Consider the following 17,624-nt stretch of genomic DNA (forward strand, 5'->3'; position numbering starts at 1 on the left):
AAGGGAAGGGAAGGGAAGGGAAGGGAAGGGAAGGGAAGGGAAGGGAAGGGAAGGGAAGGGAAGGGAAGGGAAGGGAAATTACTGCACAGGAAAAAGAGTATTCTAACAAGGGCTGTAAGAAACCAATGGCAACACTGGCGAAAAAGAAACCCAAGAAAACCACATCACATTAAAAAGACCCCTCAAAAGACACCTTTCATAGAAGGGCAACAAATAAAAGCAAAATATCATTTCAGTCTCCAAAAAGATGGTAATTGTTTCTCATAATTCTACCCACTCTACCATTAGAAGAAAATCTGAAGACCTGTTCATGTCTGTATTAATTATAACTGCACTGGCAGTAGTCTCTAAAACATACACTGCCATAAGATGCAGGACGTGCAAGAAGTAATAAATAACGATAAAACTGTGTTATGTCTTTCTAGTTGCTCTTATTTCCTGAAATTATTTTGAATATTTACTGATGTTAAATGGCATTTGTTCAGCTTTTATTTATGCTTCATTTTTCTCAGAAAAACTAGAGGCTTTTGCTGAGATGGAAATAATGTTTGTATTGATTAAGTGAAAAGTAATGAAAAAATTTCAAGCAATATTATTGAAACAGTCTTTATAAGAATTGTCATACTTGTTTTACAAAAAAAAGATGTTTTACTAGAAAATTGCTCTCTGCTTTTTTCAGATATAGAAAGTTCTGGTTTGAATACAAAAGTGTGTTTATGGACAGTGTTGAGCTAACCTTTTTTCTAGTATTCTGTATTATTATTTTTACATATTTGTTATATCTTTTCCCTTGAGAAGTCTGGTACTGCATGTGGACAACTGATTTTTGTGACTGGTGAGATTACCCAGGTAGCATGAAAATGCAAATTCTTATTGCATTATTGGTTATCTGCTTTCAGGAGAAAGTCTAATTTTTGTGCTAATAATCTGATGTTGCAGCAATTCTTCTGTCTGTGTAACAAAGCAATGCTTTCCTACCCTCATCTAAATGCTCCCCAGGTTTTGATCTTGGTACCAGTTCTTGCCAATAAATGTGTTCTGCTATGGATACCCTGCCTTGTCCACCTTTCATCATTTTCACCTCAGGGGCCCACTGGCAATACCAAGCTGACAAAAGTGCTCAAATTCAAGTCACCAGCATTTTTGATGACTTAGGATCATAAGATGACAGAATGCGGGACTCCAAAACATGATAAGTGATAACCAAACAGAAAAAAGACCAAATTTAAATTTACATGAGATCCGAGCATTTCAAGGTAAAACAGCTTCCTGCATTTTCATTTCCTCACAATGTAAAAGAAATAATCTGGGGCTTGGAACTCTAGTGTAAGAAAATTCCATATTGTGAATCTCCCATAAATCAGAAGGGAAAATATTTTCAGGCATAGATGCTATTCCTCCTCAACCCCCCTTCACTGGTCCTCACCCAGAAACAGGATGTTGCCAAATATACAACAGACAGCTGTTCAAGAGCACAAGCCAACACTAAACCACTCTTCCACAGGTAAAATAAATTCTATTGTGCCTCTGCTAAGAATCAGATTATGCATGAAGCATCTAGGTAAACACAGAGAAAATAAATTTCAACTATCCTTCTGAAGCCAGAAGAAAAATCAGTTAAGCAAAACACAACAGCATAACTACACTGCTCAGCTAGTGAGCAAACTATACTTTCAAGAAAATGAGAACACATTATCAGAAGTTGAGCCTTCTTGGTTTTTAAGCAAAATATTCTGCCTCACCAGGAAACAGTAACGCCTCATACTGTAAGTTAAGACAAACACCTATTGAAATACAAAACAAAAAAATAGTTATGGTATCAATTTTGCTAGAAGACTTGAAAATTAATATTCAGCAGGTTAGCTACTTTATTATTTTATGGAATAAAATAAATCTCATAATTGAAAATTTTTTAAAGGAACTTAATATTTTTTATCTAACTCAATAGATACGAATGTTGAGATTTCATTAAATTAATGCACATGAATAAGCAAATATTCAACCCACATAATAGGGTATGTCCTTAGATGGGGTCCACACAAAAGATGATTTTTTTGTTGTTGCTTAGACCTTTTCTATTTACTTAGCTTTAGATATGCCTGTATGAGAAAGAGGTAATGCTACCTACCACAGATTAGCTATAGTCCTACAGATATCCTCATTACACATGTAATTTATTTACCATTAAAATAAGAAGGTTAAAAGCTTTTTGTGTCATCAGAAGAAAAATATTATCATAACCTGCAACATTGCCAATGTTTTACTATAAGAATTACCTTTCTGACAGCATTCTTTGAGCATAGAACACAATAGATTTGAATTCATAATTTTATAAGAAAGAAAGAATAAAACTACCACCTTTCTAAGTCTCTGGCTGATAAAAATTAATGTTCTACCCTTGGACAAAGCAACACTCTACAACATACTTTGCTAAATATATATTGAACACTCATAGGTTCCATTTCTTTTTATCAGTAAAGTTTTGGATTGAGTTTTTTTCTCGGGGTGGGGGGGGGTGTTGGGGAGGGCACTCTATTTTGTTCATTCTAACTTGGCGATCAAAGAATTTTTATTTTTACACTATTACAGAAGTGCATTTTTCTAGGTTTCCAAAACCACCTTATTCAACCTTCCCCATCTGTCACCATCTGCTTCTTTTTAGCATGTACTTTTTGTGTGATCACATAAGCATGTGAAAAATAACTAACATTCAGATGATTGTCTGCTGGTACATTTGAGGACTGGGCATAATAAAAGTGAACTGCCAAAACGTACTTAACACTTCTAATTTTGTTGGGTCTTGCATGTAAGCTACATTTGATTTTCAAACCGTTTTACAGTTGGAAAGTTGATCAGGTACTCTAACTCAACACTAAAACTGAGACTACATAATTAGCTCAGCACTAAAAAGATTGTATTGAAAGGGAGGAACAAAACCCAGAAATATATCCACACGAGTTCACACATCCCTCTTGACTGAGTCTGTCTGCACAATATTGCCTGAGGCACAGGATAAGATGCTGCAAGCAGCCTACTTCTGGACAGTCACAGCCTGTGTCTTCTCTCCAGGCTACCACAGGACAAGGATAAAGGGATCTCATAGTTACAAGGGTGTAAGAAATCTCACAGAAAATGCCTGGGGAAGCAAAGACACTAAGCCTAGGGTAGAAATGCATAGAAATACAATGCAATTCCAAACTATGCAGCAGATATTGCTTCTTGCTTTAGGTGAAAAGTAATTGGAAAATTCCATCACGGCACAAAAGCTGAATGATGGAGGTGTCTGTTTCCAGGACTCTGTCATGCTAAGACACAGCATTTCTGCTTGTAAATGCACTTCTCAATACGGTTTTCACAGGAAAAGAGCAAAACAAGACTAAAGCTGGAAAAACAAGCTTACTTCCAATCCTCTAAAACACATTAACCTCACATTATGAGAATTTCATACAGAATTTTTTTTCCATCTTTTTAGAGAAACACTGCTCCAATCAGGTGCCTATCACGACTTCAGCAAAACCATATGAAACAGAACACCAGCACGTTTTTATCATTGCAGACCATTTGGCAGAGTGACTCATTATCCTTTCTCTGAAGAAAGAATTAACATTAAAGAAAGTGAACAAAATAAAGAAAGTGAACACAATAAAAACAAGAACTGCCCCTTCCCCTAAACACATTCAACAAACAGTCTTCTATTAGTGCTTACCAGAGGTAACAAAATATGAGTGAGAGCTTGCCCTCTAGAACATAATGGAAAATTGAACTCAACATAAAGTTTATTTTCCACTGTCTCTTTTTTCCAAGTCTCAGAAGTTCACACCAGTCTTAAAACCTTGTGAATGCATATCCATCTTGCAACATCTTAACAGCAGCCTTCCCTTAATTTATGCCATTTCCACTAATTCCCTTTTCCATCCAGTAGTTCTAGAGGTGGAAAATAATGGCACATAACTATTATTTATGAAACATTGCATAGAGTTTCAAAAAGCACATTACGTTGATGCCTCAATTATCTTCAAACTCAAATGAAATATAACAGAAAAGGAGATTAAAAGGAAATTGCATAAGTCACAACAAAAATTATTCTGTCCTTCAGTTCCTTTATAATCCTAACCAAACAACTCTTCAGCAAGCTTCTCCTCAGTTTTAAGTTGTTCATCAATTCCTCCTGCCATTTGTGTCTCCCCACAACACATCTTATCAGTTCCTATTTACAAAATATTAACAAAATAACATAATAGTCTTTAGTCCAAACTCTCTTTCCTGCCCAAAATCACATTTTTCTCCTTAAGAAAAATCTTCTAAGCTCTAATATGTGTTTTCTGACCTATCAACCTACCAGTGACAACATTACATTCATTTCATTAATTTCCTTTCCCTCCTATTAGTCTCCCTTACTATCCTCCTTCAGGGTACTCAAATTCTCCTCTCTAGAAAAGGGAAAAAAGGGGAAGAGGGAGAAAAGGGGGAAAGAGGGAAAAGAGGCTTCAGCTGTACTACCCATGCAACTTAATTTTCTTTGTAGTAGAGTGAGCTGAAGTTTTAACATTCTCACCTTAGCTGATCTCCCTCAACTGGCCTGCCTCAGTTTACCCACAATGTTGGCTGCTTTCATCAAGCTGTTTGCAAAACAAGTGCCTTCCTGTTTCTCCCAAGACTTTAAGGAGGTCTTCTTTAACACTGGCATTGCAACTTCTATCTGCATTAAAATCCCTGTTAAAAGCAACGCTTTGTCATGATGCCTGCAAAAACTGGAAACATCCACTCCTGTTGTTAGCCTCTCAGTGCATTTCAGTAGTTCCCTCTCTGCCTACACACATAGCACTTAGTTTGAACTTGTATCAGACGAGTTATGTGGCAGATCATCATAGTCTCACTCCAAAATATTACCAGATTGCCTTTGGCAAATATCCTGATCCAAACCAAGCAGGTGTTAAAAGAATAAAATAAATGTATAGCTCCACAAGTGACAAAATTCTTTCTCTGACTCTATTGTTAGCTTTTTGTAATCTGTATATACCACAACACTCTTAGAAAATTCACTTAAATTCCGGAAAGCATGAAAAAAGTGTGGTTTTGTTATTATAAGTATGCCTGCTTTCCCTTGCTGAAATTCTGTCACTGAACTTTGATGGCCAAGCTCTAGATTACATCAAAGCCATATCCTTCCCAAGAGGAACAGCGGTAAGTAAGAAATTACGTGAAGTGTGAGGAGAGACAACAGTTGCCTCTTGATAAAAGAGTTCTATCCTGAACTACTCTGAGATAAAACTCAGGGAAATAATTGATTACACATGATCTCTCTCACTCCCATTTTTAAAAGAACAACTACTAAAAAAATACTGGCCAAATAAGCATTGTATAATTGATCTTAGTATTTCCTTAATCCTCACTGGTCTTATTTTAAAATAAGTTACAGGACATGCACATCTTCTCCTGTCTAGGGGTAAAGGCTATGAATCTGCTCCTTTTTTGTTCATTGTCACATACCTTTGAGTGACTGTAACTGCATAAACTATATTGAAATAATTTGCTTTTTTAAATAAAATGCAACTGTTCTTATAGGAATGTATCCATCTAATCTGTACATATGAACCACTTTTATGCACATTCATCCACCTAACCTATATTTTTATACCAATAAAACATAATGATATCTTTCCTTTTTCCCTGCTATTAGAATCACCTACACATCGTTGATCGTCTACATCTTTTAAAAGTCATTTGAATGACATCCATGAAGTCTATTACAGAATTGTTCAGAGTCAAAACAACTTCTGTTATTAGAAAGATTTAAAACTTCAAACGTAATTTCTGGTATTTAAAGCTTGTCTCTCCCATGACACCAAAACTTAGTACCACATTTGACTGCTCTCCTATAACAAAGACTGTGCACTTAGTCCTAGGAACTTGAACTGAAATACAGAGATCCAGAAACTGCTATCTCATCCAAGAAAACATCTTTATAAATTATCAGACCCCAAAGAAATTTTACTCCTCTGCCCAAGTAGCTTCATTTCCTGACTGTTCTATTAAAGGAAGTCTGTACCAGTCTGTATCTTTATTAGCAGATCTCATCCTTGACAGACAACTGAAACTATCAAAATCCAAACTGCTTTTAAGACTTACAGGTATATTTACAAGTACTTTCCCAGTTGTATTCTTTCTTTTTTAAGCAAGTGATACTGCCTGTAAAAGACATGTGGTCTTGTCCTGCCTTTGCCACTCCAAAATCGCAAAAGAAGCATTCTTTGGAAAAAAAATCAAGCATACATCTGTGTTACCTAAATGGGATCACAATTCATCTTTTTCTCATTGCATCTATGAATATTTTCTGACACTATAATGATGCCTTAATGATCCAGCTTACTTTGAAGAATAACAAACTTCTAAGTTTATTTGACTTTTAAGAAATAGTCTCTTTGTCCTGAAAAACTACTAAGTGAGAAATTGCAATGCATTTTATACCTTTCAAATGGGGAGTGCCACAGACTCTTACAGCAGAGGGAATTATTAACTATTACCACTACACTTAAACACACACAAAAAAATTAGGCTTGTGTTAGTTCTATTACAGATGACAAGGGTAATTTCACTATTATACAAGCAAATTATTCTCAAAAAACGACATAATTTCACAAACAGAAAGTTACTTGCTCATTCTTCACTAAGTGTGAGAAATGTACATCTGTACTGTTAACAAATATAAGCCCTGCTATTTGGCAGTAGCAACTATTTTCTTCCTAGAGGATGTTTTCATACCCTATTGTATTTTGTGCTCAGCATATAGTGATGCAAGACAAATACAGTCAATGCTATTTTAATTTTCTTTAGACCACAGAAAACTAGTGTTGGATAACAGGGAAGGGCTAGGACAGGAGAATAGAAAGGGAATGCACCTATGGCCACTTAGCCAGAAGCCCTGCATGCCTTTAACAGCTTGGTGTGTGGTGAAAGTACACATTAACTTCCATATGGGTTCCACAAATGATAAATCAGTGATGCTCTAGAATTCTATCCCCACAGATGAAAATTTACTCTAACCTGGCATGTTCATTACGGTTTTTCTTCTGTGTCACATCATCCTTTTGATCTCTGCATGGACAGGGGCATTTTTCTGGATCTCCTAATTATCTACACAGTCAGTGTCAGGTCCTATATGAGAGGTCAGGGCCTATCAATGTGAGATAGAAGAGTCTTTTTAACAGAGGGTCAGAAGGACTGTTTTGATCTTAGAAACATAAAGTCTGTGAGGAAAATGCAGCAACAGGTAGGCTTATTTACTGATCAAGAGTAATTCTAAAATTGTTCTGGGTAATAATTCTGTACTGATCCACAAAGATACCTTCATCTCAGAGACTGTCATGCAAGGAGGAAATATACCTTAATCTGTCTTAGCTACTTCCCTCTTTTACTGTTGGAAGCATCTACAACATAGTTTTTGTAAAGAGATAGAACAGTGAGCAGGACTCTATGCCTCAAATAGTGGTGCAAAAGGCATTAAAAAAAGCAAGTTTGGAACTGAAACCACAATTACTGCGAAAGAAAATATTGTCAGTTTTCAGGCTGGATGTGGATTCCCACCAATGCAATGTTCCTGGTCTGCTGCCTCCTGGAGTGCTAGGCAGAACTCTCAGGCCCCTGTGTGTTACACAGTCCACTGTTCTAGTGTTCTCTACCAGCAGCCAGAAAGTACATGGGAAACTAAACTAAAAAACCTGCAGAAGGGATGCATCCATTATACATGACACAGAAGGAAAAAAAGGATGCAAGAATGTTATTAAAAGGATAGATGATGAATAGATTTTCCATATAATCGGACAATGAATATCTTGCTTCTAAAGAAAGGCTGAAAGGCATTTGCCTTTAAATGTACCATGACCAGGCAAAATATAAGTATATGCTGCCACTTGTCTTGGCATAGACAGGCAGGAATTCAGCATGGTAACAGGATTAAAGTCCAGTTGTTACATTAGGTTCCCATGCTCTGAAGTTTGTCACAAGGTAGTAAATCTTTGGCACCTGAAAATTATTTCTGAGGCCTGAACTGCAAAGAGAAGTGATTTTTGAGCATTAATTTTCTGAAACTTGCACACAAATAGACTGGAGGACCCAGGCTCTTGACATCCCTTTATTAGTCAGCTTCCCTGACAAAAATAGATAGAGTGGTCTCAGGTGAGCAGCTATCCAGCTAAAGAGGTTGAGCCTTCTCATGTCATATCAGGAACCTATCTAGGTTGCTTGCTCAAAACCCTTTATCTCTGAGGGAAAAAGGAATGAGTTCCCTTGTTCCCAAGGTTAATGAAGAATCAATTTCCTTCAAGACAGATTTTTACAGGGCAGGTCTCCAAAAACACTCATAATGGGAGGCAGAGCAGAAAAGTGGGGCTTCTAGATAATAGAAAAGCAAACTGGATCAAGTAACTTGAGCTGAGTGTCTAAAACCACGTTTGATGAAACATAGCTAACATGTTTTCAAAAGAGTCAAGGAAGATAGTAGCAGTGAATGAAGAGAAAGCTAGTGGCTCCTAAAAGTACTGATGTTTACTGTTGGAGAAATAATGTATCAAAAGATCTTGCTATCATCCAAAATGGTTTCAATAACTCTACCTACCATATTGACTTGTAGCCAGCTATTAGCAGTTCAATTCAATTTCCTCTGTGACTGCCAACTGAAAGGGACTTCAAGAGATTTGGAAAGACTCTCAAACTTGTATATCTAGCCATCCTAAAATGTTAATTTCCAGCCAGCACTATCCAGAAGGTGTTGTGTACCTGTTCCTTTGACATTCCTTAATTTCAAGGCTTAGAATAAAAAACAAAAATGCAATCAAAATTGCTTGATGAAACAGGCTCCAGGGCTTGTGACTGTTACTCAGGATTCAGTGCTGCTGAAAATAGGAGCATAAAGACCTATATCTAATCAGTGTCTCCCCCCTTCAAACTAAAGCATATTGTTCTTCAAAGACAATACCTAGTAAAAAGGCTTTATTGTAGTGCAGAGTTACTGCAAAAGGTAGGAAATCCCTCTGAAAGCTTTCTTCAACGAAATGGTAGGACTGAAGGGTCTTTTAAAGCCCTTTAGGTTGACTAAAAAGTTATCTCAGTATGAGGTATGCACTATGTCAGTTAGAAATCTTGAATACTGACAAGAGTAAAAATAAGGGCTAATTCAACATCCACAGAATCCTTAGTGTTAAGTAAAAAAAATTAGGCTGTTTTTCATATCAGTACTGGAGTTGTATTTGGTAGCCCCTGAGGAGAGGCAGTGACATTTCTGAGCACCAGATATCTTCAGTATTGTTGACTGAAGCCAGGGCAAAAACACAGTCTTGGTGGTGCTTCCCTTGTCTTTCCTCAGGAGGCATCAGAGGCACCAGCAGCACTAATAGTACTGCAACAGACCCTTTGGATGACCTGAGCTTCCACAACAGATTCTCAAGTGGCCAAACCAGAGCTGCAAGGGGAACCAAAGCCATGTATTGATGTCCATCTTTTTATCAATCCTTGAGGAGTGTTATGCTTGTCAATCTGAGTGACAGCTAATAGGAAAGATGGGGTGGCATACTCTGGGATGCCACTTTTGCTTACATACTAGGAAACAGCCAGCTTTGGTGCCCATCTCAACCAGTTCTGATGTTGAGACACTCAATTGCTTTTAGCAGAAATATCTCAAATTTCAACTCAATCTCCCTGCAACTGGGGAATTCAGATAAAGCCCATCAAACTCAGTACCCTCCTATTCCCCCTCGCCTCCACTGAGGCTATATAAATGCTAGTTATACAGCTCAGTTAAGCAGGATCATATGTTCCAAGTGACAGACAGATGGAAGATTATTTTTGAAGAAATCATCGAAGATAAAAACTTTAACAGAGGAAGGCAAACATGAGATGGAAAATGCACGTTAGAGGCCTTTTTAAACACTAAGAAGCAGAGCATCAATATATACAATCACCACAAAGAATAGCAACATATTTCATTCTGAATAACAGCTATAGAGTATTAATCAGGCAGACTGTCAGTCTAAAATTAAATGGAAAAGAAACATTTTATATAGTATTATAAGAAAATATTCTAAATCATACCTCGGGTGCCAGGTACTCTGGAGTACCACAGAATGTTTTCATAGTTGCTGCGTCTGTGATTCCTTCTTTGCAAAGTCCAAAATCCGTAATTTTTATGTGTCCATCTTTATCCAACATTAGATTTTCTAACTATGTTGGGAAGAAAAATAATCCTTAGTATTTCTTAACAGGACAGATTGCTGCATTACATCATCAATTTTGTAAAAACAGAGTTATTCCTTGAAACAGAATGTAATTCATTTGTAATTTTAAAAAAACACAGCATCTACTATATTACAGCATTTAACAGTTTTTTCTGCCACACAAGTTACATAATAAATTAATACTTTAATACAGTTTACAATAGTAAATCTCAGGTCAATGACTGTAGAGGTTTCCTTTGCTCTAACATGACAGCCATTAATCAAGATACTTTTTACTCTCTATATTGTAATGAAACAGCCTGTATAGATAAATCCTTAAAATACCTCCAATTTCCAGAACCTTTTCCATAATAGATAGAATTTGGGATAGGGCAGCTACTGATAAAAAACCCCAAGATAAATTCCTCCTTGTCTACTTGCAAAGGACATTTCTTAAATTGTGAATATATATCTCTGCATGCTTTGCATTGCTTTTTAAATATATGATCCTTGCTTTGAAATCTGAAAACATTCAGAATAATGGTTGACATCACTTTCCAAAAAGGTTTTAATTAGCTGTACCTAAAATACAGATGGAACTGAAACCGAGGAAAACATTCTGAACAACTTTTTTCAACAGAAAATGGTTTGGTTTTTTACAAATTATAAGGTATGTAGTGAAAATACCAACACAGAACAATCATAGTCCTGTAATTCTAAGCCTACATAAAACCTGAAATACAATCAAAGGCATAGATATTCTGTTGAGTCTAAGTGTGTTACAAGGAAAATGCAAAGTAGACAACACGAGAAATAGAAGATTAATGTTGTCAAACTCTTTTTTCTTTATTATCTAGAATTTAAATAAAAAACTATCACCTATCATTTATTGACCAGATAATTCAATATTTTCCCAGGATTTCACAGCATTTCACATTTTAACGACAGATTTTGCTATAAACATGTAGCCCAGTATTTTGTTTTCTGTTTGCCTCTCTGAGCAGAACCTGCCTACCATTGCCCCCTATTCGGTTCCTGAACAAAGGATTGCATGAGTGGATTCCACTACTGTGCATGTGCAACAGGAAAGCACAATTTCCTGTACATAAAATTAAAGGCTTGACACAAAAATAATAAAATTGTCTTGCCATGAATTTAGAGGTTCCTCCTACACAAGTTAGAAAATGCTCCTGTTGAAAATAGAGGTTATTTTTCCATAGAACATGGTCAGAGTGTGTCAGAGTACCTGGAGCAACAGAGTACCAGGCAACTGTATACTCTGGCAGATCTAAAACAAACTACATTCCAATAACAGGATTTTTCCCAAGATAGGAAAGAAAAAATAATTTTGAAATCAATGCTGAAATAAATTCTTTTTCAGTTAAAGTATTCTGAATTCTTTTAAATGTTTCCAATGCATACAGAAACACCTCTTTGCTGAGATAAAAGGAATGCAGTCACATTGGCCCAATTCACCACTTCCCTTGTTTGGGACATGGAGAATTGTATTTGAGATTTTTGCTGAAATCTAAGTCAAGTTATGAGTAATAGGGCAGGGGTGTAGGCAGGATGAGGATCGGAAGTTTACATCTCCTTCAAGTGTTGCTACTACAGTATCCTGTTTCACTTTATAATCAAGTTGAAGTCAGAGAATGTACCTGAATAGAGATTACTATATCAAACAACTTCCTCCAGCAAACACTGAACTTAAAACCGAGCACAGATTTTTTTTTTCCCCATTAACTCTGAATAGTGCAACTTTATAATTACTTTGTGTTCGTCCCCATAGTCTCTGCAAAAACAAAAATTTGATTACTTTTTTTTCTTTCTTTTTTTACCTTGAGATCACGGTACACAATCTTCCCAGAATGCAGATAGTCCAGGGCAGAGACAATTTCTGCACCATAGAAGCGTGTGCGGTCCTCTGAGAACACCCGCTCTCTCGACAAATGGAAAAACAGCTGCAGGGTAAACAGCAGGGACAGGATTGTAATAATTACTGATTTAGTGGGGGAAATTAACACAAACATAAAACACCTCTCATCACCATATTGTGATGATAGATAGTGTACTCTCAGTGGACACTCAGCACTCTTAGACAGCAGCTGGCTTATCTTTTCCAGGTTTCCAAAGGGAGAAAGCGAGCTGTTAAATCAGCGTTTTAATCAATATACCAATCTTGTTTAAGGCATTCTGCTTGCTACTCATTTAACCTTCAGTTACCAGAGGAAAAAAAAAAAAAAGTACACAACAGCATCATTCTGTACTTCTCCCTCTTCCACTTCTTCAGATTTTTACTTTAAGCCACTGAGAAATATTACTAAAATGTATAGATTTTGGTTCTGACTCATTTTTTCAGTGCTTTAGTAACTCTTCTTTGAACTGAAAAAGGTCTAGTTATTCAATAGACTTGGACTGAACAGGGAAATAGTATTTTACAAACCACACATTCATACTGCTGGCCGAAATAGTCACTAGAGAAAGCAAATCAACAATGCTGAGGGCTTATAAAAACAAATCTATGTATTTAGTGTTTTTCTTTGCTACAATGTAAGCATTGGTTTGGGTGTTTTGTCTCCTCTTAATACTTTCTAAGTAGCAGCACTTTGCAGACACTTTAAAGTCTTCCAGCAAAAAATAATAGTCATTATGTATTGCTAGCAACAACAGCTGCAACGAAGAAGTGTAAGATGAAGCTCTGTAGGGTTGTCAGTATCTTAATGGATAAAACATCACCTTCAGAACCTAGAACAACATCTTAAAAAAAGCACATTTTAGCTATTCAATTCAAATGTTTTCTAAAATGGTGAGTTTTAATTACTGTTTAAAGCAAGTTTGGGTAATTCCTCAAGCAAAGACTATTGAGTATATTTCTGTATTCTCTTTAAGACCAGATCAGCTATGTTACAATGTTTTTGGCTTCAATCAACAGAACAGAAATAAAATAAATTTATGATTTATAAATTAAACACAGACAGTGAAATCTGCAACACATATGCATGCATTTTGGGCTGGTTTTTTTTTTTTTTCGCTGTTTAAAATATCAAGCAGATGAGAATTCTGAAATGGCAAGGTAGGTTAAAAAAAACTCCAAAAGCTAACCAATAAGAAAAAGCCAATGATGTGCTTAATCTGTCTTTATCACATCCTACTTTATGCCTTTAGAAAATCTACACTATTCACATGGCACAGAACAGTGTAGGAATTACTGCAGCTATTTTCAGTAGGTAGACTTCTGGATGTAGCACTTGGGGATAGGGTTTAGTGGTGATTATGGTGGTGCTGAGTTGATGGTTGGACTAAATAATCTTGAAGGTTGCTTCAAACCTTGATAATTTTGTGACTTTTCAAAACATAATTAAAAAGTCACTGCTATGAATTAGAAGTCAACTTCTTTCCTGAGAACTGTAATTCATAGTAGGTGTACCACTTTTGTCTTACAAACAAAATTATCGTAAACTTAGCCTTTTGGCAGCATATATCTGAATAAGCAGAGGCTTCACAGAATACAGAAACTGCACTATGATTTAAAGAAAATATTCAAAATTTTGTTCAATATATCCAGATTCCCCTTTCAACTTCTTTTCCACTGCTCAAGACACCCTGCATAAAAATGGAAAATCTGCATGACAAGGAGGATCTTTATTTTGCAGCTGTGTCTGTTGCTCCTGTTGCTCACCTCTTTGGGTACCAAACCCTGGTGGGACATGAGCTCTCTCTGACTTGCTCTCTGTACTGATGGCTGCAAGCACAAGACCCATCTACACTAAGCAACCAAGTCTGACTTCATGAAATTAAGCTTCATGTATTACCAAACTGGTTAAAAGTACATTTCCCAATTTGTGTGGGCCTTTCCACACATTTCTGTAGTATTTAAATAGAAAATAAATACCGCTAAGCAGAATTTCATTCACATAAAGCAAAATACAAAATTTACATAATTCATGCCTTTGTGTCTGTTTCATGGTCCCTTTCATAAATAATGAGCTGGTGATACTCATTTTTCAGAGTGCTGTTTTGTTTTGATGGATTAAAAGTAATTAAAAATATAGGTCAACACACTTTGAAAATTTGTAACTTCCAGTTAGCCCTACATTTAATTTATTCTAAAGGACTACTGCAATTTTCTGTTTGAAAGAGACTAATCCAGTAGCTGAACAGCAGCCTTGGAAAATTCTAAAATTTCAGGATACTTGTCACCAATATTTTTGTTTTAGGTTCCATTTAAAAAATGTCCCAAATCTGAATCTGAAAGTTGATTGCCTGACAAATTAACAGACAAAAAATTTACTTTCTTCAGTGTTTATTTCCAACAGATTATTGATATTAATTAAAAATACTCCAAAGTAAAATGACCAGCTAGAAATAACTAACAACATTTGTGTTTGTCGAAGAAACTGTGAGCTTCTGAGTCAGCTTATTTTAATGTATATGTGACACTACAGTGTCTTCACATTACACTGTTCTTCACATTATTATAGCACCTAACAGAGTTGTCACCAAACCATAGTTGCTAGTTTTGAATGAATAACATACATTAAGATATAAAAATGCACATTAAAAGTGCATTCATACACTCAGATATATGCTAAAGATATTAAGCAGATTCTAAAATTAAAACAGAGAAAGCAGGGAGATTACAGGGGGATTAAAGCATAATTTTCAGCTAATTATTTAGCTGTTTCACTATTTCAGAATAATTCTACCACTGTGTTTTATTTACAATTGTCAGAACAGGAAGATTATATTTATTAAGTCTAAAAAGGAAAAGAAATGTGATGGAAGGTTAAAAAAAGGTTTTCAACATTTTCACTATTTATTGATTTACAGTTATTAAATATGTGCTATAAAATCATTGGAATTGCAACAGAAATAGCTTTGGCACAAAGAAAGTCATTTTGCACATAACATTTTTGATGGCATACACGAGGGTGCTATTGTTACAGTGAGGACTGGAGCTACAAATTTCATGGTACTCCTTTAAAAACTGAACAATGCTGTCATGGGGTTTTCCCTAATAAAAAAATTTAATGGAAAAATTTAAACAAAGATCAAACATAGAAGTATATTCAGCTGCAGATCCAAGCATGCCAAATACATAAAAGACACAACCTTGTATCAATTCACATGTTAAAGTAGTACACATGCTAGTGACCTACTTAGCATGTTGTAAGTTGAATGTCTGTCTCTTGCTGCTGTGTACTGGGTTTGCTCAGCTCTGCATTTATATTTGAGTGTTGATTTTGCAAAGCACTTGGAGTAACAACCTTGAAATTTCAAATTATTTATTTATTGTTTCAGGCTTTGTACTGCTTTTTGGCACATTCTATACCCAAAGAAATATAGCACCCTTATCTATCATAATTTAAGGCTAAGGAACATTCCCTTGTTTACTTATTTTTTCTTAAGTAGGTTGTAAATCCTCTGTCTTTTTCTTTTTTTCTAGACAGTAATAGCACTTGTTCAATTACAACAAACCATTTAGTTCTCTCCTGCCTAATGAATTGAAGTAAGAGCTGTGGAACAAAAATGCCAAGAGGAGCAGAGATTCAGAATTCTTATTTGGAGAACCATCTGAACAAATTTTAGGGTCTAATTTTATTATACACATAATTACCAATTAAGTTTGTTACAAAGTACAGAATCTGGAATTACCCTTACATACAGAGTGAGGAAGTTAATCGACTTATTAGTCAGCTGAATCAGTGTACTCTGCAGAGTAATGTATGTAATAGATTTCATTCCTAAAATATTTTCAACCTTTAAAGGAAAATACTGGAAATAAAAACTGGGAAATATATACTCCAGAAGTATTCCCCAAAAATAAAGGGCTATTTGGTCAACTCATCTAAGCCAGATGAATATTTGTTTTCTTAAAATCAAACTTAAATTTCTTAATACTACTTTAACATAATCCCTCCAGTACAACAAAGGTATTGAGAAGTAATTACAGTGGCAGATGTATCATTCTAGCTATACACTGCAACATAGTTTATGATCAATAGACACTGGTAAACATTTCACCCACAGAGCCTAAAAGCAAAACCAAATGAAGACAAAATTAAGTTTTTGGCCCACAACAATTATTTCAAAATTGGGTGTTTGGCAGCAGGAAAAACGTTTTCGGTGTAAGGAAAACATATGCAATATTTCCATCTGAATAATCTGTTTGAAAAAAAAATAAAATTTCCTTAATGGTTTGCTTTAGCATATTAAAGTACATATTATGCTGGGTTGTTGTTTTTTTTTATGGAATCCAAAAGGGAATTCTTTACTGTAATGCTTCGTACACTGTAAAAGAGCACACCCATAGACCTGTGAATGCAGTTACATTTACATTGTAACATATTCTCTTATTACCCACCCAACCAACTTGAAGTTAGCAAGGTATGGAAAAGATAAATTGTTACTATTGTAGAGGGATATTAACTTCACCATGGATCTAGATTTTCAATAGATATAAAAGATTCTTGCTTACAGTCATTTAACACAACTACTTCTCTTAGCACAACTACTTCCCCTCCAGAATGAAGTTCTGTGCCCCCTTCCTTGACTGTTCTCCTTTCTAACCATAGAAAGAGGAATCAAAAGCTCCTACTACTGACCACATTTTTTATTACTGTACTAGGGCAGAAACCTAAATTGTGGCATTTTTATTGCTTTCATGTGGGTAGGAGACAAGAACATGTATACTAACTTCAAGAACTCCTTCATGAGAACTCTTGGGGTAATAGAGTTCCTGAAATACATAATCCATGAAAATTCCCAAAAAATTGATTCACTTACAACAGTTTACCTAAAAAGAAATATTTAATCTAAAGGAATTTTAAACAAAAACACACTGAAGGTAGCACAGAACTGGAGAGAATCAAAAGCAGCACACTACATCTATGGTCAATTTTCCACTGAAAGGATATAATTAAAAGATGAGTTTTCAACACCTTCAACAGTCAGAATACCTAGGGGAATGTAACTTCCTTGGAACACAGACAGAATACTAGATAGAAGCAGCAAAAGAAAAAAAAATCTGTGTACCATATAAGTTAAAATGCTGGCTGAACCCTGAGAACTAACTTTCAGTAATTCCGAGTAAATAACAAGGCTATTTTTACAAATATTAAATCTTCTGTATTTTTGGAAGACACTGACTAAAGTCTGAAATTCACAAGAAAATTTGGTAAGCTTATAGATTTTACTATTAAAAAATACAGTTTGTCTAACTTACTATTCCAGATCTCTAGTCCAAGAGAAGCACATGGGCAAATCAAGAAAGTTTGCTTTCTCAAAATGCCGTTTTTTCCCACTGTGGCAAAACTTCAGTTAGCTTCATTAAATTAGAGAACCATCAGCAAAGTACATCAGCAACACTGACAAGCAGTAGCATCATAAGAAGGAAGTAACCCAGTCCCAGCACAA

At 35.6% G+C, this 17,624-nt stretch overlaps 1 protein-coding gene across 1 annotated transcript in view; it reads right to left on the reverse strand.

Moving 5' to 3' along the window:
- Window positions 1-17,624, reverse strand: part of AKT3 (AKT serine/threonine kinase 3) — a 140,620-nt gene that overhangs the window by 28,563 nt on the left and 94,433 nt on the right. The window contains exons 8-9 of the mRNA XM_015620663.2: window positions 12,047-12,169; window positions 10,087-10,215 (exon numbers count right to left, since the gene is read on the reverse strand). Of these exons, the coding sequence (XP_015476149.1) occupies window positions 10,087-10,215; window positions 12,047-12,169 (252 nt within the window). The remainder of the gene's footprint in view (window positions 1-10,086; window positions 10,216-12,046; window positions 12,170-17,624) is intronic.

Source organism: Parus major, chromosome 3, assembly GCF_001522545.3.
Source record: "Parus major isolate Abel chromosome 3, Parus_major1.1, whole genome shotgun sequence".
NCBI lineage: Eukaryota > Metazoa > Chordata > Aves > Passeriformes > Paridae > Parus > Parus major.